The sequence below is a fragment of the Stomoxys calcitrans genome, chromosome 1, assembly GCF_963082655.1.
Source record: "Stomoxys calcitrans chromosome 1, idStoCalc2.1, whole genome shotgun sequence".
NCBI lineage: Eukaryota > Metazoa > Arthropoda > Insecta > Diptera > Muscidae > Stomoxys > Stomoxys calcitrans.
In genome coordinates, this window is record NC_081552.1 from 43,922,769 (window position 1) to 43,949,238 (window position 26,470).

Sequence of the window (26,470 nt, forward strand, 5' to 3'; positions counted from 1 at the left end):
AGTAGACTACGAATTTCATATTAATAATTGGATCCAAGTAACTGGGGAGCCGCCACGACCCCAAAACCCCTTAAAATAGGTTTATTAGACGATAATGACAATATGGAACTCGAATGAAAGGTCTTCGGGAGTAGATTATAAAAATGGTCAGGAAGAAGGAAAAAGCTTTTTAGTTTGTCGATATTGGAAGGGGGACCCTCCCCCGTTACCCTTAAAACACCACTTAAAATTAAAAGTGGATCGATAGGGACAATATGGGTATCAAATGAAATCTATTGGAGAGTAGAATACAAATATGGTAATAAAAATTGGGATGAAGTATGCGAGGGATCGACCGACCCCAAAACAAACATATTGGACGTAAATATCAATATGGGACTCAAATGAAAGGTATTCGGAAGTAGACTACGAATATGACATAAAAAATGAGGTCCAACTAATTGGGGATCGCCCTGATGAGAATATAATTCGATCATAGCTAGATGAGCCTCAAATGAAATATATTTGATAGCAAATTACCAAAATGACATTAAACTTTATGTCCAAAAATCTAGGTGGTGCTTTACATCCTAAAGTCGCCTCCAATAGTTTATTTGACCCATTAAAGCAATGGGGGATCAAGTGATAGATATTTTTAAGTGGAGTGCGTTATTGAAATTTGTGCTCAAGTGGCAGATGGAGTGAGGCGCACAATTTTCCTACGCCCCCAACAAACGGCTGTATACACCATTATGACAATATGGGGTTCAATTCAAAGTATAAGTTTGTTGACTGCGAATATGAAATCTTTATTCTTCTGCTCATATATCTAGCGGACCACCTCAACCCCTAAAACAGTTGATCAGTTATAATGACCTAATAGGACACTGCCGCCATACCACCAATGTTATGACGTTCAGTGTAATAGGAGCAGTTGCAAACCTTAACGTCAAGGTGGCCGCCATTTTTAGCTCATCGACAAGGAGCCTACTTTCCCCATACCAATGCAAACAACGTGCTGCTGGGCGATACTTTCATGATTAAAAGTTTTACACGGTTTAATTACTAAGAACTGTCGCCACCGCACCTAATATAAAGACCAGCAAATTGGTTCTTTACCACTGATAATCGTTTACAATGGCAATTTGGTTTGATTTAAAAAGGCTAAATTATGACTATTCAACGGCTACCAGTTATAGACAACTACCACATGATGATCAATGTTATAGGCGCTAACCCGCTCCAAGCGAGTAGCAAAAAAGCTCTAACAGATGGGAGAAATGTCAAATTCTCTGTCGTTTACATGTGTTTGCGCAAGGATCCGGGCGACATATCCAAGTTTGTGTTTAAGGCTCAACAAACGTACACAGAATCAGAGCTATTGGAGAGTAGGTTACTTAACAGAGGTGGAAGATGTCAACAATGGGTGGGGGCCTGATGCCATAATCATACAATTGTCCGCATATGATACCATCTCTATGCCGTCTGGAGGGGGTGGAATGGAGGAGAGGTAGAGGTTAAACTGTGCCGGAGATATCACCCCACCTTGGGGAACTCGCTGTTTCACTCTACGGTGCTTCGACTTCTTATCCCTAAATTCCACAAACGACTGGCGACCACACAGATAATTCGGACCCAGCATTTCAGGCCTTGCTGGAGGGAAGTGTTGGCGATGTCCTCAAATAGTTTCAAATGGCTGACCGTGTCGAATGCCTTTGATAGGTTCTATCACACCGTCCTATCACATGGCCTGGGCTGATTGAAGCCACGGCAACTGTGTGCGGTGTTGGCATGCAAAACTGTTGTTGTGCCATGCAGTCTTCGAAATCCAGGTTGATGCTCGCGGAATGTTAATTCTCCTACGATGCTCGGGAGGAGTAATGCCTCAAGCGTCTTTGCTGCTGGTGAGAGAAGGGAGATCGGTATGTGCGACTCCCCCAAACTCGGGTGCTTTCCAGGCTTCAGTAGCGGGATCACTCTGCCCATTTTCCAGACATCGGGAACTAAAAGAATGTTCAAAGACAGGTTGAGGACAGTAGTAAGGTACTCAACTCCAGGTGAAATCAGATTCTTCAACATCAATGTAGAGATTCCATCGGTGTCCAACGCCTTAGATGATTTGGCGCCACGGATGACATTCGTAACTTCGCCCACGGTAAATTGTGTCGGCTGTTCATCGGCTCCGAGACCACGAATATGGCGAATGGCTCTCCTCCTTGTCCTGTCACTCTCGGGATGCACAATAAATTGACGACTGAACAACCTGGCGCATCAGTCACGGTTATTTCGCCAAAATGAGGTCCTGTCATCCTGTCTACCGGGGTTCGAGAGTGGCTAAACAGTAGACCACAGTTTGCCTACACCGGTGCCTAAGTTACATTGCTCCAAGTGTTCCAGTCACAAATTCCGCTAATGTTCGTTGATTACCCTGTTTGTTTCCAGATTCAGCTCGCTGATTCTTTGGTTAGTGGGGTCCATACAAGGAATCCCATCACGCTCGTCTGCGAGTACCACTGCCTGCGCCGGGTATTGGGCCACACTTGGGGTATTCGACCGGCTGGTATAAAGCGAGCGGCTACTGCGTTAATGATGTCTCGGAATTTCTCTCGGCCACTAGCACATTCGAGGGGAGTGGCAGTTCACTGAAGCGGCGATTGGTATACTCTCTGAAGCCAGCCCAATCGGCCTTCTTATGATTGATAAACGTGCAGAGGTTATGAAGTCGGGTGTCCGGTCGATGGTGACAATTATGGGAAGGTGGTCTGACCCCAAAGAGATGACGGCTTGCCAGGATACGTCACTTAGGAGATCAGGGTATGCAATGGAAATATCTGGCGAGCTGCTGCGTCTCCTCGTAAGCCCAATGGGGGCATCCTCATTCACCGTGCAAAAGGTGGAGCTTTCAATCTGCTCTGCCAAAGCTATGCCACGCTGGTCGTTACCTAGGGGAGAATGCCATTAAAGTCCCCTAGAACCAGACGATTATGGCCAGATAGTAACCCACTTATGTCGGGGTGTAAGCTTGGCCATTAATCGGAAAACAGCTACCAACCGGCGGTATGTACACCTTGCATAGCTCTATTTCGGCAGTACCGGATCTGACTGCTATCCCCATGCACTCCATGTAGGGGTCACTAGCGGCAGGCGCAGGCGAGATGGGTCTCTATTGCACGGAATGGTTTATCACGAAGGCCAACTGTTGTTGGTTTAACCTGCTTAGATCAATGTGTTTTTATTTCTTGCTCCGATTTCAAAACAAAACAACAAAAACACTTTATAGAGTCTCAACATTTGTGGTGTGTTAAATGTATCAAGGGGCGGGCTGCAATGATCGCGATTTCGGCCTTTGCCAGGGGCCTCGTCAGACTCTTTTGGTGGCATAGCAGTCTGACGAGACCCCTGGCAAAGGCCGAAATCGCGATCATTGCAGCCTGCCCCTCGATACATTTAACACACCACAAATGTTGAGATTCTTTAAAGGGTTTTTGTTGTTTTGTTTTGAAATAGAAGCAAGAAATAAAAACACATTGGTCTAAGCTGGTTAAACCAACAACAAAATGAAATTTTGTGACCAAACTAAAGAAGCGCAATGGAATGAGTTTAATATTATAATAAATTATGGTATTAAAGAGGTACAAATAAAAAGGTCTAACAACAAAAGTTTTTGACCAAAACGTGTTATACCCTCCACCATAGGATGGGGGCTATACTAATTTCGTCATTCTGTTTGTAACTACTCGAAATATTCGTCTGAGACCCCATATAAAGTTAATATATTCTTGATCGTCGTGACATTTTATGTCGATCTAGCCATGTCCGTCCGTCTGTCTGTCGAAAGCACGCTAACTTCCGAAGGAGTAAAGCTAGCCGCTTGAAATTTTGCACAAATACTTCTTATTAGTGTAGGTCGGTTGGTATTGTAAATGGACCATATCGGTCCATGTTTTGATGTAGCTCCCATTTAAACCGATCTTGGGTCTTGACTTCTCGAGCCTCTAGAATGCGCAATTAATATCCGATTCGAATGAAATTTTGAACGACGTGTTTTGTCATGATATCGAACAACTGTGCCAAGTATGGCTCAAATCGGTTCATAACCTGATATAGCTGCCATATAAACCGATCTTGGGTCTTGACTTCTTGAGCCTCTAGAGGGCGCAATTCTTATCCGATTGGAATGAAATCTTGCACGACGTGTTTCGTTATTATATCTAACAATTGTGCCAAGTATGGTTCAAATCGGTCCATAACCTGATATAGCTGCCATATAAACCGATCTGGGGTCTTGGCTTCTTGAGCCTCTAGAGTGCGCAATTTTTATCCGATTGGAATGAAATTTTGCACGACGATATCCAACAACTGTGCCAAGTATGGTTCAAATCGGTCCATAACCTGATATAGCTGTCATATAAACCGATGTTGGGTCTTGACTTCTTGAGCCTCTAGGGGGCGCAATTCTTATCCGATTTGAATGAATTTTGGCACGTATGTCATATAAACCGATGTTGGGTCTTGACTTCTTGAGCCTCTAGAGGGCGCAATTCTTATCCGATTTGAATGAATTTTTTCACGAAGTATTTCGTTATGATATCCAACAACTGTGACAAGTATGGTTGAAATCGGTCCATAACCTGATATAGCTGTCATATAAACAGATCTGGGGATTTGACTTCTTGAGCTTCTAGAGGGCGCAATTCCTATCCAATTTGGCTGAAATTTTGCATGACGTATTTTATTTTTACTTTCAACAACTGTGTCAAATAAGGTTCAAATCGGTTTATAACCTGATATAGCTGCCATATAAACCGATCTGGGATTTTGACTTCTTGACCCCTAGAGGTCGCAATTATTATCCGATTTGCCTGAAATTTTGTACGACGGATTCTCTCATGACCATCAACATATGTGTTTATTATGGTCTGAATCGGTCTATAGCCCGATACAGCACCCATATAAATCGATCTCTCTATTTTACTTCTTGAGCCCCCAAAGGGCGCAATTCTTGCTCGAATTGACTGACATTTTACACAGGTCTCCAACATATAATTTAATTGTGGTCCAAACCGACCCATATCTTGATATCGCTCTAATAGCAGAGCAAATCTTTTCTTATATCCTGTTTTGCCTAAGAAGAGATGGCGGGAAAAGAACTCGACAAATGCGATCCATGGTGGAGGGTATATAAGATTCGGCCCGGCCGAACTTAGCACGCTTTTACTTGTTGTAATTTAATTACAGCGTCAACGTTGTTGGAGGTAGTTGTGCGTAGAAGCTTAGCGAAGCATTGTTTTTCAAAAATTGTAATTTGGTCTACAATTAAAATATGACAGTAAAGAACAGACAACCATATGGTCATTGCAAATTAGGCATTGAGGTGCATTTGTGTGGTTGAAGAGATGCTTGTGTGTCAGGTTTGCGTGTCGATACTTGCTATCCTTTTAAGGTCGTTGCTATTCGGCGCGAAGAACTGGGGCATTATTTGCCTATTTTGCTGCCTATGTATGGGTTGCCCAAAAAGTAATTGCGGATTTTTTTAAAAGAAAGTAAATGCATTTGTAATAAAACCTAGAATGAACTTTAATCAAAATTACTTTTTTTTACACTTTTTTTCTAAAGCAAGCTAAAAGTAACAGCTGATAACTGACAGAAGAAAGAATGCAATTACAGTCACAGTCACAAGCTGCGAAAAAATTTGTCAACGCCGACTATATGAAAAATCCGCAATTACTTTTTGGGCAACCCAATATGTCCAGGAAACCACATTACTTTAAATTGAGTCTGATATTTCATAAGGATGTCTTTAATTTTTTGGAATAATAATTCTATTGTTTTTTTTTATATTTTGGGTGGCAATTATTGCTGATTTAGAGTCAGAACATATGAGAAATTTACCACGCATATTTCTGCTGCATATTCCTGCTGCTTCTGCGGTAAATATTGATGCGTTCTCGCCGAGGATTGCTATGAACTCTGTACGAAGTTGCTGTAGCTGTAGCTGTTGACGTTTTGGAACCATCGGTATACAATATATTCCAGTTCTTATTGCTTAAGGTTGAAGATATTTCATGAAATTGGGATGTGTAGATTCCATTGGGTGTAGAGTTTTTCGATAGGGCCCTTAGGCCGTCAATAAAAACAGATTGCTTTAAGTTTCATGGAGGTTCTGAAGGGACGTAATGTCTCAGTGCCTTAGGCTTAGTTCCAAGATCGTTCGAAATTTTCATTGCTAGATATATAGTGTAGCATGCAACTTTTGGTTGTACCTAAAACTGAACTTTGAGTCCATCGGATTCAAATTCAAAATGGTCTGGGAAGGAAAGCCCAGCGGAAGTACGCAGGTTACCAGGCTTATCGCTCGTCGGTGGGGTGGGGTCTTGCCGCTTTCCAATCTACAGCTGCTACTTTTAAAATTTAGATAGTAAGCGTACGTCAAATTTTAATGATAGAGGGTGATAGAAAATATGACACAACAGACACTATAAAACGATTTCTATCCTAACGATTGTGTACATTTGGGTGGTACTGCACACTGCCCGCCCATCCTGTTCATCAGTTACACCACGTTAAATTCTTAGATGAACCCACTATGGTTCTCTCGCCATTATATCCGGCTGCTTAGAGGGAATCAGAGAATTGGTTTAAAAGCTCAGCAATTTATTGCAAAATTAAACATTTTATTAAAACAATTCATTTTCCTTCTTACAATCTAAATTTGGACCATAGCCCGACGCAAATTATAACCAAAAATTACAAAAACGCAAGAGCTTAACTAAAATGGACAACATATTCTAGGCCTTCTTTTTTTCTTCTTATTATAGGACCGTACAATTTCATGCCCGGGATTAGTCGGTCGGACTCAAGATTATCAAAAAGCTATCCATAGGAAATCAATTAAAAGAAAATATAATAATGCGCCACCGTAGCGCAGAGGTTAGCATGTCCGCCTACGACGCTGAACGCCTGGGTTCAAATCCTGGCGAAACCATCAGAAAAAATTTTCAGCGCTGGTTTTTCCCTCCTAATGCTGGCAACATTTGTGAGGTACTATGCCATGTAAAACTTCTCTCCAAAGAGGTGTCGCACGCCGTTCGGACTCGGCTATAAAAAGGAGGCCCCTTATCATTGAGCTTAAAACTTGAATCGGACTACACTCATTGATATGTAAAAAGTTTGCCCCTGGTTGTTAATGGAATGTTCATGGGCAAAATTTGCAATTTACAATAATAATAACATGAAAGAGAAATGTAATTGTAAGTTTAATTATAAATTTTTAATTGTAAACGTGAAAGAAAAATAGGAAACGAAATGGACTACTGACTCCATTCTTAAAATACTTTATTTCAGCCCGCTATTCTCATGATATCTGATTTAGAGGTGTTTTCGCGGGTGAGGTGGTCCCCCAGGCACTTGGCCCTAAAAAATATCAGCATCGTGCTCTTCTTTCAAAAACCATTTATTTTAACCCCATATTACCATTGGTTTAGGGGAGTTTACACGATGAGGCGTCCCCTAAACAAATGGCCCAAAATAGGTTATCAAATTCGTTTTCTAATCTTAAATACCACTCATTGGCATGGTCGAAAATTTTTTACCCTTTGCGGGGTGTTTTGGGGAAGGGGTGATTCCTTAATTACATGGTCCTAAATTTGGCTATCAAATTCGTATTCTACTCCCAAATATTTGAGCCCCATTTTGCGATGGTCAGTAAAAATTGGTGTTTGTGGGTAAAGGGTTGACCCCCAAAAAATTGGTCCCGAAAGTGGGTATCAATTCTTGCTCTACCCCCCAATACCTTTCATTTCCACATCGACATGGTAGGTAAATATGGCCGATTTCGGGGTGTTATTGGGATTTGGATGGTCCCCCAAACACTAAGCCCGGAAAATATATCAGCAACGTGCTCTATTCTCATATATCTATATATCATTTATTTGAACCCCATATTTTGGGAAAGGGGTTGACCCCCAGAAAATTGGTCCCGAAAATGGGTATCAATTCTTGCTCTACCCCCTAATACCTAACATTTATGCTCCACATTGACATAGTCGGTAAATATGGCCGATTTAGGGGTGTTTTGGGAATTGGGGTGGTAACCCAAACACTAAGCCCGGAAAATATATCAGCAACGCGCTCTATTCTCATATATCTATATATAATTTATTTGAACCCCATATTGCCATTGGCCTCAAAATTGGATATCAAATTCGCTTTGAAATCTCATTTAAACTCCTTATTGCAAAAGTCAGAAAATATGTCCGGTTTGGGGTATTGGCCCTAAAAACTATGAATATTTTGTTGCACTCTCTTTAAGACCCAAATTGTCTTGGTGAGCAAATACTTTCTATTTGGGGGTTGCTATGGTGGTGGAACGTCCCCTTGATAGTTGGTCCTGAATGTTGATACGTAGTCTACTCCCAAATACCTTTAATGTGAACCCCATATTTCCATAGTCGGCAAACATGACCGGCTTGGGGAGTGTTTTGGGGGATGGGCGGCCACTCAGTGAGTTGGCCTTGAAAATATATATTGGATTCGTGTTCTACTCTAAAAACCCTCTTATTTGAGACTCATATTGCAAAAGTCAGCAAATACTTACTATTTGGGTGGTGTTGTGGGCGTGGGGTGGCCCCATAGACACTTTTCCCAAATATTGATATCAGATTTGTGCTTTACTCCCAAAGACCTTTCATTTGAGCCCCATGTTGCAATGGTCGTAAATTTGTCCCCTTTGGGGGAGGTTTTTGGGGAGAGGTGGCCCCCCAAACACTTGGTCTCATATTTGGATATCAGATTCTAATTCTACACTCAAATACCTTTTATTTAAGCACCATATTCCCATGGTCAGTAAATAAGTCCTGATTGGGAGGGTGTTTTGGGGAAGGGGTCTACCCCCCAGAAACGTGGTCCCCCATTTGGATATCAGATTCGTATTCTACTCGCAAATACCTTTCATTTGAGTCCCATATTGCCATGGTCGGTAAATATGTCCGATTTAGGGGTATTTTGGGGTTTGGGTGGTCCCCCTACCACTTGGTTCGACAAATGGATATCAGATACGTTTTCTTATCCTAAATACCTTTCCTATGAGTCCCATATTGTCGTGATTGGTCTAAATATATGTTTGGTAGGTTTTAGGGAGGGGCGGCCCCCCTAGGTACCCCATCCGAAATTTGGATACCAAATTTTTATTTTTAGGGTACTATATGAGAGCACACAAAATTTCGTTTAAATCGCACCACGCATCTCCCAGATCTGGCGTTTCTGAAAATTAGGGTAAGGGGGAGGGTCCGCCCCCGTTCAGATATCAAAAAATGTAGTACCCTATTTTCACATAGAAACAAACAAACAAATCTACAAACAAACATAAATTGATTTTTATACCCTCCACCATAAGATGGGGGGTATACTAATTTCGTCATTCTGATTGTAACTACTCGAAATATTCGTCTGAGACCTTATAAAGTATATATATTCTTGATCGTCGTGAAATTTTATGTCGATCTAGCCATATCCGTCCGTCTGTCTGTCTGTCGAAAGCACGCTAACTTCCGAAGGAGTAAAGCTAGCCGCTTGAAATTTTGCACAAATACTTTATATTAGTGTAGGTCGGTTGGTATTGTAAATGGGCCATATCGGTCCATGTTTTGATATAGCTGCCATATAAACCGATCTTGGGTCTTGACTTCTTGAGCCTCTAGAGTGCGCAATTCCTATCCGATTGGAATGAAATTTTGCACGACGTGCCAAGTATGGTTCAAATCGGTCCATAACCTTATATAGCTGTCATATAAACCGATCTTGGGCCTTGACTTCTTGAGCCTCTAGAGTGCGCAATTCTTACCCAATTGGGATGAAATTTTGCACGAAGTGTTTTGTTATGATATCCAACAACTGTGCCATGAATTGTTCACATCGGTCCACAACCTGATATACCTGCCATATAAACCGATCTTGGGTCTTGACTTCTTGAGCCTCTAGAGTGCGCAATTCTTATCCGATTTGAATGAAATTTTGCACTACGTGTTTTGTTATGATTTTCAACAACTGTGCCAAGAATGGTTCAAATCGGTATATAACCTGATATAGCTGCCATATAAACCGATATTGGGTCTTGACTTCTTGAGCCTCTAGAGGGCGCAATTCTCATCCGACAAGACTGAAATTTTGCACAAAGTGTTTTAGTATCACTTCTAACAACTGCGCTAAGTATGGTTCGATTCGGGCCATTACCTGGTATAGCTGTCATATAAACCGATCTTGGGTCTTGACTTCTTGAGGCTCTAGAGTGCGCAATTCTTATCCGATTAGAATGAAATTTTGCACCACGTGTTTTGTTATGATATCCAAAAACTGTGCCAAGTATGGGTCCATAACCTGATGTAGCTGCCATATAAACCGATCATTGGTCTTGACTTCTTGGGCCTCTAGAGAGCGCAATCCTTATCCGATTTGCCTGAAATTTTGTACAACGGGTCGTCTCATTACCATCAACATACCTGTTTATTATGGTCTGAATCGGTCTATAGCCCGATACAGCTCCCATATAAATCGATCTCTCTATTTTACTTTTGAAAGGGCGCAATTCTTATTCGAATTGACTGACATTTTACACAGGTCTCCAACATATAATTTAATTGTGGTCTAAACCGGATCATATCTTGATATCGCTCTAATAGCAGATTTTTCTTTCTTTCTTTTCTTATATCATTTTTTGCCTAAGAAGAGATGCCGGGAAAAGAACTCGACAAATGCGCTCCATGGTGGAGGGTATATAAGATTCGGCCCGGCCGAACTTAGCACGCTTTTACTTGTTATTTATAAGATTAGTAACTGGGTCCGCTTTGTAACAACAACAAGGAAAACTATTACTTCATGCATCTCTCAACACAGGTTCGAGATGTCTGTCGACAGACATAAGAAGTGAGCGAGGCAATTCGCGCTGAATGATTGAAAACCCCGTATTTTAAACACTTTGGCGAAAAACGCGAGTTGTGATTTTTTTCTATTATTTTAGGTACAATTTACAATTTCCTTCGAGAAGTAAAAAAATTACAATAACTAATTGCAATTTAGCACTTGCTCATTTACTGTCAATGTGGGGAATTCTAATACAAATTTGACCATCCAAAAACAATTTGCACTTAGCCGTTTCCATAATCCAACGATGAAAGGCCTTCCATTGGGACGATGATGAAACAGGAGACAACAGGAATTACAATAATTACGTGGTTCTGGTTTTCTCTTTTGGTTTTTAATATAAAAAAAATCCCACATTCTTCCCACATGCCACAGCAATTTGCGATAACGGCAAAGGTAGAAACAAGGTCCTCAAGTCACTTGCTGGCAGCACTTGGGGTGTAGACTAAGAAACCTTGTTGACCACTTACAAAGCAATTGGCCAGTCAGTGTGGTCTCGTCAACTTTGTGACACGCAGTGGAATAATATTCAGATCTGTCAGAATGCCGCCCTCCGAACTACGACGGGCTGTAGCCTCCGTTGGGCAAGCGGCATATCAAGCAGCATTCACGCAGACATGGTAGCAGATGCGGTAAATGGCTAACGGGTGAATGTAGTTCTTGGAGAACGACCGCCTCCCATTGCATCTGAAGAAATTGACGTCCCCCAGCAAACCAGAGTAGTTCTGGCTCAATTATGTTCCGGCAGATGCAGCCACCTCAACTCCTACAGAGCAAGGATTGATGCCGACGTGCAAGATGTACAATATGTCCCGATTGTAACCAGGGACCGCACGATACACGTCACCTGTTTAACAGCCAGCCAGACCCACTCGACTCAGACCCAGATCCCTGTGGACGCACCCCATTTTAGTCGCAGAGTTCCTGGGTCTTGACACTCAACAAAATCAAGCTGTCGAAAGATAGAATACAATAAACTGCTACAACAACAACAAACAAACAAATCACTTGCAAAATCCAAAAATTTTAAAACGTCGGCCATGCAAAATGGATAGTCACACAGACACCCGGTAAACCCACGCAAGAAAGGGACACCATCAGTAATCTTGGAGTATTTTAGAAATCCTTTATCCAAAGCCTCTCTTTTAAAGAATTTACACATAGGTGATTTTATAGCCAACAACCGACAACTTACTAGGGAATAAAATTGCGAGACACACGCCAAACAATAATTTCATAAGAGAACACAATCACAAAAAAAAAAACAAGTAAGAGCGTGCAAAGTTCGGCCGGGCCGAATCTTATATACCCTCCACCATGTTCGCATCTGTCCAGTTCTTTGCGCGGTATCTGTTTTTAGGCAAACAAAGTATAATGAATAAGGACGGAGGAGCAGCTACATCAAGTTATAGTCCGATTCGGGGCTCAAGAAGCGAAATCGGGAGATCGGTTTATATGGGAGCTAAATCAAGCTTTAGATCGATTCTGACCATATTGTACACGTATGTTGAAGGCCATGGGAGGAGCCGTTGTACAAAATTTGTGCCAAATCGTATGAGAATTGCGCCCTCTAGAGGCTCAAGAAGTCAAGATCCAATATCGGTATATATGGCAGCTATATCAGGTTATGGACCGATTAGGACAATACTTGCCACAGTTATTGGATATCATAACAAAACACGTGGTGCAAAATTTTATTCGAATCGGATAAGAATTACGCTCTATAGAGGGTCAAGAAGTCAAGACCCAAGATCGGTTTATATGGCAGCTATATCAGGTTATGGACCGATTTAAACCATACTTAACACAGTTGTTAGAAGTGATACTAAAACACTATGTGTAAAATTTCATTCCAATCGGTTGAGAATTGCGCCCTCTAGAGGCTCAAGAAGTCAAGACCCAAGATCGGTATATATGGCAGCTATATCAGGTTATGGACCGATTAGGACAATACTTGCCACAGTTATTGGATATCATAACAAAACACGTCGTGCAAAATTTTATTCGAATCGGATAAGAATTACGCTCTATAGAGGGTCAAGAAGTCAAGACCCAAGATCGATTTATATGGCAGCTATATCAGGTTATAAACCGATTTGAACCATACTTGGCACAGTTGTTGAATATCGTAACAAAACATGTCGTGCAAAATTTCATTCGAATCGGATAAGAATTGCGCACTGTAGAGGCTCAAGAAGTCAACACCCAAGGTCGGTTTATATGGCAGCTATATCAAAACATGGACCGATATGGCCCATTTACAATACCAACCGACCTACACTAATAAGAAGTATTTGTGCAAAATTTCAAGCGGCTAGCTTTACTCCTTCGGAAGTTAGCGTGCTTTCGACAGACAGACGGACGGACATGGCTAGATCGACATAAAATATCGCAACGATCAAGAATATATATACTTTATGGGGTCTCAGACGAATATTTCGAGTAGTTACAAACAGAATGACGAAATTAGTATAACCCCCCCATCCTATGGTCGAGAGGCCTAGCGGATTTTTTTTATATACAAGATCTGTATAGCACATAGTTCTCAAAACCTACTCAAAGAGCCACTTGCATCTACTGTCTCCTTCACTTCTTTCTCCTGTCAAAGGGATACAACATCCCTCTTAAACCAAATGCATGTTCCAAAATGCACTTGTAACCAAATGCATGAAGTTGCAATCGGGAATGCAACCATTAAGACCCTAAATCGGTGCCTACTTTTCAGCGCTCCAATAATCAAAGCCGAGATACAACCTTACTTTACTTTAATTGGCTATGATAGAATATTTGTTCCCCTAGCCGAACGTAGAATAGCGTTTCAAGCGCCTCGATTTTCTGCGCTCATTCTAAAATCTCTGACACCAAGTTTCGAGGTGTCTCCCACAACTTGACCGTTCCATCGGGCTTTTGGTCTTCCCGGTTTGCGTGTACCACCGTGTTTGCCTTCAAAAGACTTCTTTGCTGGAGCTTCTTCATTCATTTTGACAACATGACCTTGCCAACGCAGCCGTTGTATTTTGATGCGTGTAACTATGCTTTCGTCGTCATACAGCTCATACAGCTCGTGGTTCATACGTCGCCTAACAACTGGTCCATATATTTTACGAAGAATCTTTCTCTCAAATACCCCAAGCACTGCCTCATCTGCTTTTACAAGTACCCATGCCTTAGAACCATATAACTGCACGGGTAGCATCAGTGTCTTGTAAAGTATAGTCTTCGTCTGTCGAGAGATGGCCTTGTTTCTAAACTGCTTACTTAGTCCAAAGTAGCATCTGTTTGCCTGTATTATTCTTCGCTTAATCTCAAAACTGGTGTCATTCGTTCGGTTACGGCGGTGCCGAGGTAGGAAAAGTTACTGACTGTCTTAAAGTTGTGTTTCCCAACCATCTCCATTTTCTTTATCTGCTCGGTTGTACAAGGCTTTTTGGGAGTGGAGACCATCCATTTCGTCTTATCTCCATTTACTGCCAGATCCATTTTCACTGACTCTCTTTCCATTCTTTTTAAAGGCTGCAGTGACTACTTCCGGTGACCGACCTATGATATCGATATCGTCGGCATAGGCAAGTAGCATGTGCTCTCTTGTGATTAGTGTGCCATATCTATTCACTTCTGCATCTCGTATAATCTTCTCCAGCAGGATATGAAAGAGATCACACGATAGGCTGTCTCCTTGTCTGAAACCTCGTTTGGTATTAAATGGCTCGGAGAGATGAGGAACGCGCATCAGCAAGTGTCATCCTGCAGAGTCTTATTAATTTTGCAGGGATACCAAACTCACACATGGCTGGAAATACCTTTGAACGTAAAGGAGTATCGAAGGCGGCTTTGTAGTCAACAAAGACATGGTAGGTGTTAAGTTATCCTTCTCGGGTCTTTTCCAGGATCTGGTGCAGTGTGAATATCTGGTCTAGGGTGGATTTACCAGGTCTAAAGCCGCATTGATAGGGCCCAATTATCTCATTGACTTTAGGTTTTAATCTTTCACACAGTACGCTCGAGAGTATCTGGTATGCGATGGGGAGGAGACTTATTCCTTTCTTTGAGAACCTGTCTGATCCAGCGGACATAAACATTCCCAAGTTATTGGGCTTTTTAGAGCCATCCGGATGGTTCAACGGTAGGGACTAGAAGGTTCTTCGGTACCTGTGGTATCACAATAGACGATAACGTGTGAGTGAGTCTGATGGCAGACTGCCACTTAACCTAACCTAAATCAAATTTTGAAAAATGTTTTTATAAAAATGCAATTTTTTTGTAAAAAATTCAGATTTTGTTCTGAAAATTTTTATGCATGAAAATTAAAATGCTGAATATTTTTGATTTTGTAACCGAATGAACCGATTTTCTTGAAATTTTCACAGATGCTGCAAATAGGGTACTACATTTTTTGATATCTGAAGGGGGGGCGGACCCTCCCCCTTATCCTAATTTTCATAAACGCCACATCTCGGAGGTGGGTGGTGCGATTTAAGCGAAATTTTGTGTGCTCTCATTTAGTACCCTAAAAATAAAAATTTGGTATCCAAATTTCGGAGGGGGCACCTAAGGGGGCTGCCCACCCTAGGATAAGAAAACGTATCTGATATCCAATTGCCGGACCAAGTGCTAGGGGGACAACCTGAAGCCCCAAAACACCCCTAAATCGGACATATTTACCGATCATGGCAATATGGGACTCAAATGAATCTGATATCCAAATGTGGGATCACATTTCTGGGGGTCCACCCCTTTCCCAAAACACCCCCCCAAACAGGACTTATTTACTGACCATGTTAATATGGGGCTTAAATAAAAGGTATTTGAACGTAGAATACGAATCTGATATCCAAATATGGGACTACGTGTTTGGGGGGCCGCCTCTCACCAAAAAGATCTCCCCAAGGGGACAAATTTACAACCATAGCAATATGGGGCTCAAATGAAAGGTCTTTGGGAGTAAAGCACGAATTTGATATCAATATTCGGGAAAAGTGTCTATGGGGCCACCCCACCCCCACAACACCACCCAAATAGTAAGTATTTTCTGACTATTGCAATATGAGTCTCAAATAAGAGGGTTTTTAAAGTGGAACACGAATCCGATATATATTTTCAAGGCCAACTCAGTGAGTGGCCGCCCCCCCCAAAACACCCCCCAAGCCGGTCATGTTTGCCGACTATGAAAATATGGGACTCAAATTTGGGAGTAGACCACGTATCTGATGTCAACATTAGGGACCAACTGTCTAGGGGACGTCCCACCACCATAGCAACCCCCAAATAGAAAGTATTTGCTCACCAAGACAATTTGGGTCTTAAAGAGAGTGCAACAAAATATTCATAGTTTTTAGGGCCAATACCCCAAACCGGACATATTTGCTGACTTTTGCAATAAGGAGTTTAAATGAGATTAGAAAACGAATTTGATATCCAATTTTGAGGGCAATGGCAATATGGGGTTCAAATAAATGATATATAGATATATGAGAATAGAGTACGTTGCTGATATATTTTCCGGGCTTATTGTTGGGGAGGACCACTCCAATTCCCAAAACACCCCTAAATCGGGCATATTTATCGACCATGTCAATGTGGAGCTTAAATAAAAGGTATTGGAGGGTAGAGCAAGAGTTGATACCCATTTTCGGGACCAATTTTCTGGGGGTCAACCCCTTTCCCAAAATACCCCACAAACAGCAATTTTTTAGTGACCATCGCAATGCGGGGCTCAAAGAAAGGTATTTGGGAGTAGAAAACGAATTTGATAACCCGTTTTGGGCCACTTAAGCCAATGGCAATATGGGGCTTAAATAAATGGTATTTTGAGAGAAGAGCACGAAGCTGATATATTTTCAGGGCCAAGTATCTGGGGGATCACCTCTCCCCCGAAAACACCACTAAATCAGACATCATGAGAATATCGGGCTGAAATGAAGTAAATGGAGTACACCTTACATCCAAACTTAAATTCGTAAAGGTAATATGGGATTCAGATAAAGGCACTTTTATTGTTAAACTGTTAGTCAAGCGATATATTGGGTTGCCCAAAAAGTAATTGCGGATTTTTCATATAGTCGGCGTTGACTAATTTTTTCAACGGCTTGTGACTCTGTATTTGCATTCTTTCTTCTGTCAGTTATCAGCTGTTACTTTTAGCTTGCTTTAGAAAAAAGTGTAAAAAAAGTATATTTGATTAAAGTTCATTCTAGGTTTTATTAAAAATGCATTTACTTGCTTTAAAAAAAATCCGCAATTACTTTTTGGGCAACCCAATACTATTTTCATAGCATGGCATTTCACTAAAAGATCTTTAATTGTCGAAAATAAATATTGCAAGGAAACTTTTGTTCCATATAAAGTCAGCTAGTTCTTAATAAAATTGTATTGGGTTGCCCAAAAAGTAATTGCGGATTTTTTAAAAGAAAGTAAATGCATTTTTAATAAAACTTAGAATGAACTTTAATCAAATATACGTTTTTTTACACTTTTTTTCTAAGGCAAGCTAAAAGTAACAGCTGACTGACTGACAGAAGAAAGATTGCAATTACAGAGTCACAAGCCATTGAAAAAATTTGTCAACGCCGACTATATGAAAAATCCGCAATTACTTTTTGGGCAACCCAATAGTTTTGTCCATAAAAATTTTGTTGAACTTTTTTATTTGATAGATTTTTTAATAGCATATTCTGTTTTTCTTTTGTTCTAGCAAACCGTTTCGGAGTTCTTGGTCTATTTCAATAGAAGTCCCACCTTTGTTATGCAGGCCTTCACTTGTCTGCTACCCAATGAAGTGGCTGCAGGAGCTGCCACAGTTGCCAGCACTTCGAAATCCTTCAAAAGTCCTACACATGAATTTTGCAACTTTATAGCTGATCGTTTTTTGGGTGTCATAACCTATTTTCAAACTTGCCTGTCCGAGCCATATTTCGAGAAGCCCCTGAAAGAAGAAACCCTCTATAGTTTGGGCCAAATTATGCGTTTGATTGGCCCCAACAATGTCACCCAATTTCGTTTCAAAATCATAGCCATGTTGAGTTTTGTGCTCACACTGGATGATCGTAATTTGCAAAATATTTGCCTGAAGATTTGGAATATTTTTCTGCATACCGTCAATATAGGAGAATTGGGAGCGTCGTTGAGTCGCATAGTGGCCTCACTGCAACCTTTGATAGATAGCAACCCTGAGGAGATCAATGAAATCTATGAATTTCTTATATTGAAAAGTGGCAGTCTATTGGGATCGCACATCTCGGATTTGTATTTCCTAAAAGATAGGCCCAAGGTGAAGCCAGCTATTAAACAGATGGTGGCCAGACAAATGCAGCTGTTAAAATCGGAGCCAGATGACATAGCAGAGAAATTGAATTTTCTATACAATCAGATATGCAATGAAAATAGTCAAGTGCGGGTGTATGGCCTGAATTATTTGGGCATTTTCATTGCCCAATACCGCATGGAGATTAATCACATGATATTGGATACCATTCCCTTGAATCCCTTGATAGAGCGCATAGTGGATGAGGTGATCAAGGGCTGTCGCCATGAGGATCGCCTTATACATCTGGCTTCGGCAAAATGTTTGGGTGAGTTGGGTGCCATCGATCCCAGTTATATGTCGGCAAATTTTTCCTTTATGGACTCTACCGAGATCTCGCTGAGCATGCACACCGATGATTTTGCCATAATGGCCTTAACGGAATTGTGTCGCTCTTATCAATTTCAAAAGGACTCCAAATATGTGGATAATTTCTCTTTGGCCATACAGGAGACTTTGTCCGTGTTTGGCATATCTCCCAAGGAGAGCAAGAAGCTGAATGTCTGGGATGCCTTACCACTGAGAATGCAACAGATTATGGAGCCATTGCTGACCTCATGCTATACGGGTTCGCGTCGTGACAAGAAAATCTCGGAACATCCTTTATTCAATAGCAGCTTGTGTCGCTCCTATGAGGAGTGGTCCTTTGCCTGGTCCTGTCGCCTTATAGAACTGGTGCAAACCGATGAAACGAAGCGTCTGTTGAATTCCTACAAGCCCAGCATGAAGAGGGACAGCAAAATGCTATCCATATTCTTTCCTTACATTTTGCTGCATGTATTACAGGAATGCGAGGAGGCCAAACAAGAGGAAATCTACGAAGAATTTATGGCGGTATTCAATTTTTGCAATCGTGATGCTGCTCTACAGGGTCGAGTAGATGTGGGAGGCTTTAAGGAATTCAAGTCCTCCAAATATTCGGCGGATAAGGTGCAAAACTCCCAGGGAGGAGAGCAGCACAAGACAGGGGGCATTGCCTCGGAGCAACAATTTGAGGCTTTGGAGACGGTGACCCAGACATGTGCCAAATTATGTTCGGAGCAAATCGATTTTCTGCAGCGCTGGATCAAGGAATGGCAAAAGCAAAATATGGTGAGAGGCAAGGCACGCCAAGAGGATGACAAATACAAGGCCATTACCAAATTCGTCAATAAATTCAACAAGTCCTTGATTTCCAGGGCAAACTATAACTCTGGAGAGTATGCCAGAGCTTTGTTGTATCTGGAGGAATATATAGAGGAAAAGCCAGCCTCCAGATTGCAGGAACAGTTGTCCTATCTCATTGAGATACATGGCAAGTTGATGGATTCAGATTCTGTGGAGGGGGCGGTATTTGTTAAGGAAACCGACTTGTCACTGGAGGAGGAGATTTTGGTCAACCGTCTGGTGGATCGTCCCCAGGAGACCATTAATTGCTACCAGCAATTGCTGCTGAAGGGTGAGGCTCAACTAAATCAGGAACATGTTAGTGGCATCATTCAAAGTTATCTGCGCATGGATACAGCTGAAACGGCTTTACTAATCACCGATGGCCTGTGGGAGAAATTGGCTGATCAATATAACGATGACTATTTCAAGGAGTGCAAGACTGAGCTTTTATGGCGTTTGGGCAGATACGATGAGCTGCAGGAGTTGTTGGAGGACACTGCGGTGAGAAGCAAGACCAGCAATTGGAATATACAGTGCGCGGAGTCCTTTTTGCTATTCCGCCAGCCACCACCAGTCCAAGCAGAGGAGGCTTGCCAAGCGTTCGGGGAACAATTGGATGCTATACGCTCCCACATAGTGGCCAGCATGCGTTCCTGTTCGGGGGTTACAGGCAATTCCTATACACATTCCTATGATGAGGCCACTAGGCTGCACTTACTCAACGAAGTGGAAAAGAATAAACTGCTAATCAATCAATTGCATGTTCATTTGCAAAAGGCAGCCACGGGAGAGGGCGGTGGATCAGACAGCATCAACGACAGATGCATGCAAGAGCTGCAGACTTTCTTTAACAATTGGGATGCTCGCTTGGTGATTTTGGAGCCTACTGCCAGAGTTCTAGAGCCAGTTATATGTTTCAGGCGCAATTTACTGCTGGAGACCCAACGCATATTGCAACATAATCCCAGCTACAGCTCATGCAACTTGGAGATTTTGAATCCCATCAATAGCAGCATTAATGATCAAATTGTCAAGCTATGGCTGCGCAGCATACAAATGAATCGTGAATCGGGTTGCCTGCAACAGGCCGAAATATCCATAATGAGGGTGGAGCCCTATAAGCCGGCCACCCTCTTTCTGGAGAAGGCCAAACTTTTATGGCAAAAAGGCGACCAGACCAACTGCTTTAAGCTGCTGCAGGATAACATCAATGCCCTGGAGGCCACCTGTAATGGGGAAATACGCCGCATGGAACCCTCTAAGCGTGTCATCTATGCAGAGGCCAAGTTTTTGCAGGCCACCTTCAATGCCGAGTCCATGAACATTTGCTCTGAGCTGAATTTGAAATATTTCAAGGAGGCAGTGGCAGCCAATCGCACTTCCGAAAAGTGTCTGCTGCATTATGCCCAGTACATGGAGAAGATCTATGAATCCTATAGCCAGGAACAAAAGGAAAGTGAAAATGGTTGTAGTCTGCTCATAGACATTATGCTGTACTATGCCAAGTCTTTAAAATATGGGCACTCTAATGTCTATCAGTCGCTGCCACGCATACTCAGCATATGGTTGGATTTCACCTCCCAATTGGCTTCTACTGCTGCCGTGGAAAATCAACACCAATCGACTTCTAGTGGTCACTTGCATCCGGCCAAAATGAGTTTATTCCAAAGTTTGGCCAAGAAAATGAATGATATGATCAATAATTGTGTTACCATGTTGCCTACTTCCATTTTCTACACCGCCTTTTCGCAACTGCTGAGCCGCATATGTCATCCTTCGCCAGATGTCTTCAAAAACATCTGCAACATTGTCATCAAGCTTATCGAACACTTTCCCCATCAATCTCTATGGATGTTGCTGCCCATATTCAAGTCCTGCCACAGTAATCGCATCAAGAGATCACGTCTAATATTCACCGATGCCCGCCTTAACACACCCGCTTTTCAGAAGCTGCTCAAAGATTTCAATATCTTGGCAGAACGTCTTATTGAATTGACCAATAAGGATATTCCCTTCGATAGAACCTATCAATTGAGCGCTTTGGTTAGGCAATTGCCTCAGCTATTTGCTGATCCCAATTTTTCAGATATAATGTTGCCTTTTGAGAAATACATGCAGGCCTCTTGTCCCATTGGTTCTACGTCGGCCACAGAGCCTTTGAATGCAAGATCTGCCTCAACAGAGACTACAGCAAATTCCTGGCTGCCTAGTTATCCCTTTCCGCCCGGAGTCTATATATGTGGCATAAGCGAAGAGGTGATGGTGTTAAGGTCAGCGGCTAAACCCAAGAAAATCACCATTGAGTGTAGCGACGGCAAGGCCTATAACGTTATGGTCAAGCCCAAGGATGATTTGCGCAAGGATTTCCGTTTGATGGAGTTCAATGGTTTGGTGAAGAGGTATTTGCATCAGGATCCACAGGTAAGTGAATGTAATGGGAAGAAAGAACGAATAACTTTTTTTGGATAAAGAACATTTTTTCCCATCACAATTGAAAAAAAAAACGGACTAAAATACAATACTAAGGTAGGTTGGTTAGGTTGAATGGGTCGTTTACCACAAGTAAGTTCACTCGGAGGCCAGTTGGACCCATTATGATATCCTCGAAAGAGAAAAGAAAGTAAATGTAAGACCTCGGACCATATCCAGAGGTTATACAGGAATAATAGAAACAGGAGGGATGGGGAACCAGAGCGGGCGTGATCGCCGGATCTTATGGCACGCTCCTGCATCTCTGCAGATTCGCACATGAACAGAGCAAGTGCTCGATAGTCTCCTGCAGAAGTCATGCGGTATTCCCATGTGCGCCGCCATGTGGTCTATGGCACAGTGTGCGGTTGTGGCCCCTGTTAGGTGCTCAGCGACCTCTTATCGAACGCCAGTAACTCCTTCGTGCTCCTCCGGTCGAGCACCCTAGCGGTCCGGCAGTCATTGGCCGTTAGATATGAGAAATTATTCCCTGTACACTGAGTCATATGAAAGCCTCTCCCTGTCATTTTCAAAAGATGAACTGATCACACAAATCGTTTGCATATGTTTGTTTTCTCATGGAAAAAACTTGTTGTCCTGTTATCTGTTTCATTCGGTTCTCAATTGTCGCATACAATGTTGTATTTTAAACGAAGAGTGTCTCTTCGTGTGTTTGCGCAGGCTTTTGATTCACATTTGGAACTTATCTTCAACTTTGCGTGGAATGCTTTAGCCCTTTCCGTTATCAATGAGCCTGTTACTGAAGTTTCCTTAAATTGTTCTCGACGACTATTCTTAAATTTCTGAGTCCACTTTTGGTTCTTCGGCGTTTTCCAAGGCTTTTATATTTTCATACCCACAAACAGTCACCTTCTGCACACAAAAAAAATGCGAACGAGGGAATTCCCATGTTCGATTTATTGGGTTGCCCAAAAAGTTAAAAATGCATTTACTTTTAAAAAATCCGCAATTACTTTTTGGGCAAACTATTTGCATTTTGTTTGGTTATTCAAATATAGTGGTTAATCGTGTTCATACTCCCGGATAATGGAGGTAATTACGGATATTCGAAGGAATGAAAAAAATTCAAAAATATCTTGTCTTTCTCGGATAATGGAGGTTGCCGGATGATCGAGGTCCCACTGTATAGATTTTGTTTGCTTAAAGTAAGTTTTTTTTTTTAATGTTGTGGAACACGTTTTTCCTATTCTTCGAAAAACAATTTTCCTATGTTATTAAATTTTTAAGAACATATTTTTTAAATACAAAAATATATAGAATTTCTTCAAAATATCCCCATTGATGTATATTTTCTCTCTTTCTTTCTTTTAAGGCCCGCCATCGTCATTTACGCATACGCACCTATGCTGCCATACCCTTCAACGAGGAATGTGGTCTGGTTGAATGGCTTCCCAATCTGAATTCTTTTCGTGGCATTTGCACAAGCATTTATCGCATGAAAGGTTTCGGTGTACATGATCGTAATATACGCCAATATGCCTTACCCAAAACCGATTCCATCGAAAAGAAACGTGCTGTATTTCAAGAGCTGCTGTGCAAAAATCCTCCAGTATTCCATGAATGGTTTCGCCAAAGATTTCATTCGCCTCACAGTTGGTATCAGGCCCGCAGCTCATATGTTAAAACCACCGCGGTTATGTCTATGGTGGGTTATATTTTGGGCTTGGGTGATCGTCATGGCGAGAATATACTTTTCGATGAAACGAATGGAGATGCAGTACATGTGGACTTCAATTGTCTTTTCAATCAAGGCGAATCGTTTGCATTTCCCGAGGTGGTGCCATTCCGTTTAACACACAACATGACCTTTGCCATGGGTCCCTTGGGTGTAGAGGGTCTATTTAGGAGATGTTGTGAAATTACCTTACGATTGCTGAAAGGAGAATCGAAGACCTTAATGTCGGTTTTAAGGCCATTTGTCTATGACATAGGCTTCATAGATCGTTTGAAAACCAAGAAAACCAATAGTGGCTTGGAGGTCACAGATCCCAAGGCTATAACTGATGTGAAACGCATAGAAGAACGTTTACAGGGATATGTAAGTTGTGTTAACTAAAACATAATTTCCAATTATTTTTTTTTTTCTAATTTCCTTTTTTCCCAGGTTAAAAGAACTCAAGGTTTTAGTATACCTTTATCAACAGAAGGGCATGTTAATTTTCTAATAACCGAGGCCACTGATCTAGATAACTTGGCTTCAATGTATATAGGCTGGGGTTCCTATATTTAGTGTTAAAGTTAAACAGTTTTTTTTTTGTACCAATACCAGTGTTTTTGTTTCTGTTCGTTTTATTATATTAAAGCAAAACTCTGTGGAAAAATAACACAAACGACAGAAAGAAATTCTTAGGGTAAATACTTTAAGATACGTGAATACAGCTAAATTTGTTATATTTAATTTTTCCAAGGGAAATACGTAAAAAGGGTAAGGCCATGTAAGACATTATTTTGCCTTTTATAGAAGACTGCATACCGTGTGAACACTCTGGATCCATGCAACAAAGGTTCAATGGTAAGTACTGAAATTTTATGTTGTAACTATAACTGAAGGAATAAACCGAACGGTAATTAACCTATTGAGAAGATATAAGAATTTTAAGTTACACTGCATATTTTTCAAAATCCTCTGCAAAAATTATGTAGAAAAAAATAACCATATATACCCCTGTTACTTATAGTCGCCCAGAAGGAAGTACAAGCATTTTAAGTTATATTATAATTCCACTTAAAGGTATCTGCTCCAAAATAGGACCTCACAGCATTTAAATGTCCAAAGTAAAGGCTGGTACAATGTTCGCTTTTAGCGAAATTGTTTCGTGATTACTATTTTAGATAATATTGGGAAGAGGATATCCGATCGGATACCTGGGATGACACTTGAGATCGAGTGCGTGACGCTTCTGCCAGCGGCACAGTCTGAATTAAAGGAACTCTGTATATATATTTTTTTTTGCGGGTCAGAATAGGAAAGGGCTTTACACATGTGACAAGTATGTTTTTCGTTTTAAGCCGGACTTCTTTATCAACGCAACCAGCTAAAAACCCACCTTGAGTCACCCCTGGGGATTAATTTCCCCTCGGCATGGCTTTCGCATTAGTTCGAGGAGTGCCCCATATCTGGTAATTATCCATATCATGTTCGTTGTATCTTCGTCTAGACCTCCTCAATCGTACTCAATGTCGCTGCGACCAGGCCTACTTCCTGCGCGGTGCTTGTGCGGTGTATCTCATCAGCGTTTCCCAGTTCTTCTTGTTTTCCAGCATCCTCTGGACTATTGTCCCATTCTTTGAAGGTGTTTCCGGAAGTAACCATGGCGTGTCAGCATCTGTGTGACGTAAAAGTTGACGTAGCCATGCTTCCTATCTCTTCACATCCATACATGGGGTATTAATCGTCGCGTCCACCTGGCACGATTGGCATTCGCATCCTTCCTTTATTGCCACCTCTCGATAGTCTGCTCTTGTACTGCCATTCCGGCTATAACAAGGGCTGCGGGCTCCGCCACTGTCCGGTAGGATGATATGACCCTACAGCCAACGTCTGCAGTGTCTAGGCCCATATTTATCTCCCTTCGCCATTTGAGTCTTGGGATGGATTTTTTGCATTCGCTCTGTATATGTCCTATTACTCGTTCCACTGTCGACAGAAGTCTATTGCATGCTCTGACCGCTGGGTTTGCCGATCGAGTTTTCGGTGTTTCAAGTTATCGAGCTTGTTCGCGTTCCACTTTCGTCCACTAGTGATCATTCCCTGTGTCCCTTCCAGCATTAATGGAGAACATAATATTCTGGTGGTCGCTTGCTGTCTAAGTTTCTAGTACACTCCACTCTGTTATCTTTCAGATGATTTTCTCGGCAGCAAGGGTGATGCACGGTATAGTGCCATCGCACCCAGGTCGCCTAAAGGTTGCCACGTTTTCACTGCTTACAACGAGTAAACCTGTTCTTGCGGCCATGTCTAGAACTCGTTTTCTTTGGCGTTGGTCCTTGGCATGCCATATTCTACCGCTCGAGAGTTGAAATCGCCAACTACTATGTAATGCCCGACTAGTTTTCGCATTGTGTCTATGATCTCATGAAGTTATTCCTCGAAGGCATCGATACAAGAGATCTAGCTTCACCCAGGTGTTTCCGTTTCGGCTGCTTACTGGTGAGATGCCATTGCGGCCTGGAATCTAGATAGCAGCTGTATTGGTGGGATTCTCAAGCCAGGACACTTGATTTCTTTCTCCATATTGTTCGCTTATAACTATGATGTCAGCACGTTGTTCTGCGACTATTTTTGATAGAAGAACATACATATGCGACATTACTCCTGTACTGCTTCAAATTTCATCACATTCGGATGAAAAGTGGGCTCAATACTCTATATCAGGAGATCAGTCTATGTGACAGCTATATCAGAATACGGTCCGATCTGGACGAACAAAAAGGTTAAAAGGCGTACCAGAACTCGCTGTGCCAAATTGCATCGAAATAGGATTAAAAATGCTCCTTTTATAGGCTTATTACTCTATAACGGGAGATCGGTCTATACGGCAGCTATAATATATCCAAATATGGTCCGAACTGGACAACATTTGAGAAGAATTGGTAGCAGTTTACCAGAACTCACTGTGCCAAATTTCATCAAAA

The 26,470-nt window shown here is 41.7% G+C and overlaps 1 protein-coding gene across 1 annotated transcript in view; it reads left to right on the forward strand.

The window, feature by feature from the left end:
- LOC106094746 (serine/threonine-protein kinase ATR) overlaps positions 1-24,219 on the forward strand; it is a 28,027-nt gene extending 3,808 nt beyond the window's left edge. Inside the window, exons 4-6 of the mRNA XM_059370836.1 lie at positions 17,588-21,766; positions 23,148-23,873; positions 23,940-24,219. Coding sequence (XP_059226819.1) covers positions 17,588-21,766; positions 23,148-23,873; positions 23,940-24,065 — 5,031 coding nt within the window. The 3' untranslated portion in view covers positions 24,066-24,219. The remainder of the gene's footprint in view (positions 1-17,587; positions 21,767-23,147; positions 23,874-23,939) is intronic.
- Positions 24,220-26,470: the final 2,251 nt, after the last annotated feature.